Below are 3583 nucleotides of genomic sequence, written 5' to 3' on the forward strand. Positions count from 1 at the left end.
TGTATGTGCCGAATAATGCAGAATTAAAGAAATAAATTCTTGATAAAGCACATGTATCGGCATATGTGATGCATCATAGGAGTACTAAGATGTATCATACCATTCGACCATTTTATTATTGGCCTGGTATGAAAAGAGAAATTGCTAAATATGTGAGTAGATGTGCAATTTGTCAACATGTCAAAGCCAAAAGGAAGAAGCCTTTTGGACTAATGCAGCCACTTCCCATTCCACAATGGAAATGGGAAGATCTTACCATGGATTTCATGTACAAGTTTCCCCGTATGCAAAATGGTTATGATGGTATTTGGGTGATAATGGATCGACTTACTAAATCAGCACACTTCATTCCAATATAGGAAAAATATTCTTTAAGTCGATTAGCTGAGTTATGTATATCGAGGATTGTTAAAGACTACAGGGTTCCAGTTAGTATCATTTTTTATTGGGATTCTAGGTTCACTTTTAAGTTCTGGGTGGCATTTTAGAAGGCTCTTGGTTTGAGACTACTTTATAGTATGGCATATCATCCACATACAAATGGACAATCTGAGATGACTATTCAGACGTTGGTGGATATGCTAAGAGCTTCTGTATTGCAGTTTGGCGACGCTTGGCATAAGCGTTTGGATTTGAATCACTCTAGCATTGGTATGTCACATTTTAAGGCACTCTATGGTAAGTCTTGTCGTACTCCTTTATGTTGGTCAGAGGTTGGTGAAAGAGTATTGGTGGGCCCTGAGATTGTAGACGAGACTACACAGAATATTCAGGTAATTAAATCTAACTTGAAAGCGGCCCAGGATCGACAAAAGAGTCTAGCGGACAAACATGCCACTGACAGAGTGTACAAAGTTGGTGATTGGGTATTTTTGAAGCTATCACCATGGAAAGGTGTAGTACAGTTCATGAAAAAGGGTAAGTTAAGTCCTAGATACATCGGACCGTACCAAATCACTGAACGAGTCAGTGAAGTTGCTTACAAGCTTGAGTTGCTTCCAGAGTTATCTAAGGTGCACGATGTTTTTCATGTTTCTATGCTTTGCCATTATGTCTCCGATCCATCGCACGTGATACCTCCTCAACCTTTGGAAATTAATCTAGATTTGAATTATGACGAGGAGCCGGTGACGATTTTGGATTAGAAGGATAAGGTTTTGAGGAACAAAACTGTGTGCTTAGTGAAAGTTTTATGGAGGAACCATTCAGTGGAGGAAGCCACCTGGGAGATGGACGATCATATGAGAGATGTGTATCCACGCTTATTTTATGGATATTAGTGATTGTTATGTTGTGTAAAATTTCGAGGACGAAATTTTCTTAAGGGAGGTAGGTTGTGACAACTCATCCCGAATTATATATATATATATATATTTGATCCTCGAAAGCGTGGAAATGACGATTTTGCTTTGGAGCGATGTGTTACAAATGTATAAACGGACTAAGAAAATGGAAAAGGGCCAAGAAAATGGACCAATTACCTTATTTCCTATTTCTTGGGATCCAATTAAAACTGTAGGGTTGTTTAGGACCAAATTGGTGGCCCTAAGTTGTAGCCCAATAGAAATTATGGCAATTTAAAATTGCCCGATCCGGACAAGGTTACACACACATACACTACACGTGCACACCTTCCTACATCCTCTCTCTCGAACTTTCTACTCCGTCCGTACAACCGAGAGTTTTCATCTTCAAACTAAGCCTAAAAGCTACAGATCGAGCTTGATGTTTCCAGATTCTTACTCATCTCGAACACTAGAGTTTGGTGATACCTTGGTTTGGGTGTTTTGACTTCGAAAACCCGAGAATCCATAAACCCTGATGAGGAGCTAAACTGCCTCGAAGTGATCGTGGGATTTACCTAAGGATTTAAGACTCGTGGTAATCCTTACTCGACTCCTCTAGCATTATGGGACGATTTTGAAGGGGTTTGGACGTTGGGACACTCAAGTTTATCGAGTTGCAGTTTTAAAAGGACTATCGAGGGATTTTCAGACTAGTTTCTGTGGGTTTTAGGACTTCAAAGTGGTAAGAATGTGTTCTACTCGTTTAGAGCTTCATTTTGGTATAAATTTCATGAAATTTGGTTGAACAATGGTGAAGATATTGAGGTTTAAAGTTTTTCCAAAAACCAATGTTACAAATGGCGGCCGGCGCCGGAATCCGGTGAACCATCAGAGAATAAAGGGAATATTCTGTCAATTTTGACGGAATATGCTAACAGCGTTAGGTAAATATAACGGTATATGCTATTATTTAACGTAATATTCCCTAACGCCGTTAGGGATTCCGTTAAACGTGCTTGTGCGTATGGCGGTGCCTTGGCCGGCGCGTGAGGGCGCGTGGGACATCGGAAAATTTTTCTAAAAATATGAGGATGTTCGTGGGGTTGAGTAGGCCACAATGGTATATTTAAACACCCCAATTGAGCAACTTATGAGAAGTTATTGCATGGTTTTGATTATGTGCTTAAAAATAACATTAAAATAGTTGTTTCACATATAGGTGAGACGTTTCTAGAGGACGAGCGCAGTTAAGCGAGACTCGGGGGTTACAACCCTGCCACATATCAGTGAGTGGGCTTTTGGTTTTCTATATACATATAAATATGCTTTACATTTTCCCAAAATTTTGATTTAAATGGTTTTACGTTTAAATGCCATGTCAATTGCATTACATTTTCGATTATGCATTAGTATAGTTAGGTATATTGATGATTGACGCTGCGGACGCTCAGGTAAGCTTCAGGTGAGTATATATTGATGGTAGTGATTGTAGTGTGTATGATTATGTTGAGATGCATTTAGAGCTCATTATCCTACACCCTGGTGTTAGTGCTTCTCCGCCCGAGGCTAGGGCTTAGCCTTCACATGATCGTTCACCTCTCGCACCACACGCTCACCTTGGATCCAAGGCAGGTGCCAGCCTGTCGTACATACCACATTAGGTGGTTCTGACTCGTAGGTGACTTGCGATACTTCGCATAGCCTTCACATGATCGTAGCACTTGAACGTACTCATTTACACCCAGTCTGTCGTACAGACCACATTAGGTGGTTCCGACTCGTGTGCATGAACTAATAGGTGATCTATAGGCTCAGCCATACATGCCACGTTAGGTGACTCCAACTGGCATATCATTTTATATTGATTTATTTCACCTGTTTTACTTATTTCAGTGCTAAGATATTCACTATTCTCGAACATGATTTTATATACATAAGTACTATTACTTCTGGGAAATTATACGGATTTTATGGTGAGGGGTTAGTACTTTTGAAAAGAGAAATGGTTTTGAAAAGCTTTGTTTTTGCCCACTCACACTTTCTGTTTTGTGCCCTTCCAAGTTCTAGGTAGACGTGCTTGTTGGTGACTTACGAGGAGTTGATGGCGATTCTGAAAGATTGTAATTAATGTAGGATTATCTCTCTAGTGCTGTATATTTAGTATTTGACCTGTTGGACTGCACTTAGGTTACCTATGCTCTGACTGTGTGTAATTACACATAAATTTCGTCACTCGCGCTTATATTTTTCTAGTGTAAATTAGTTAGTTTGGTTTTTTTTTATTTACTCGCATTTTT

The 3583-nt window shown here is 39.6% G+C and overlaps 1 protein-coding gene across 1 annotated transcript; it reads left to right on the forward strand.

The window, feature by feature from the left end:
• The first annotated feature begins 554 nt into the window (after positions 1-554).
• LOC126631416 (uncharacterized) lies at positions 555-1145 on the forward strand. Its single transcript, XM_050301550.1, has 2 exons — positions 555-678; positions 796-1145. Exons 1-2 carry the CDS (start codon positions 555-557, stop codon positions 1143-1145), a joined length of 474 nt encoding a protein of 157 aa, XP_050157507.1.
• Positions 1146-3583: the final 2438 nt, after the last annotated feature.

This window comes from Malus sylvestris, chromosome 8 (genome assembly GCF_916048215.2).
Source record: "Malus sylvestris chromosome 8, drMalSylv7.2, whole genome shotgun sequence".
NCBI lineage: Eukaryota > Viridiplantae > Streptophyta > Magnoliopsida > Rosales > Rosaceae > Malus > Malus sylvestris.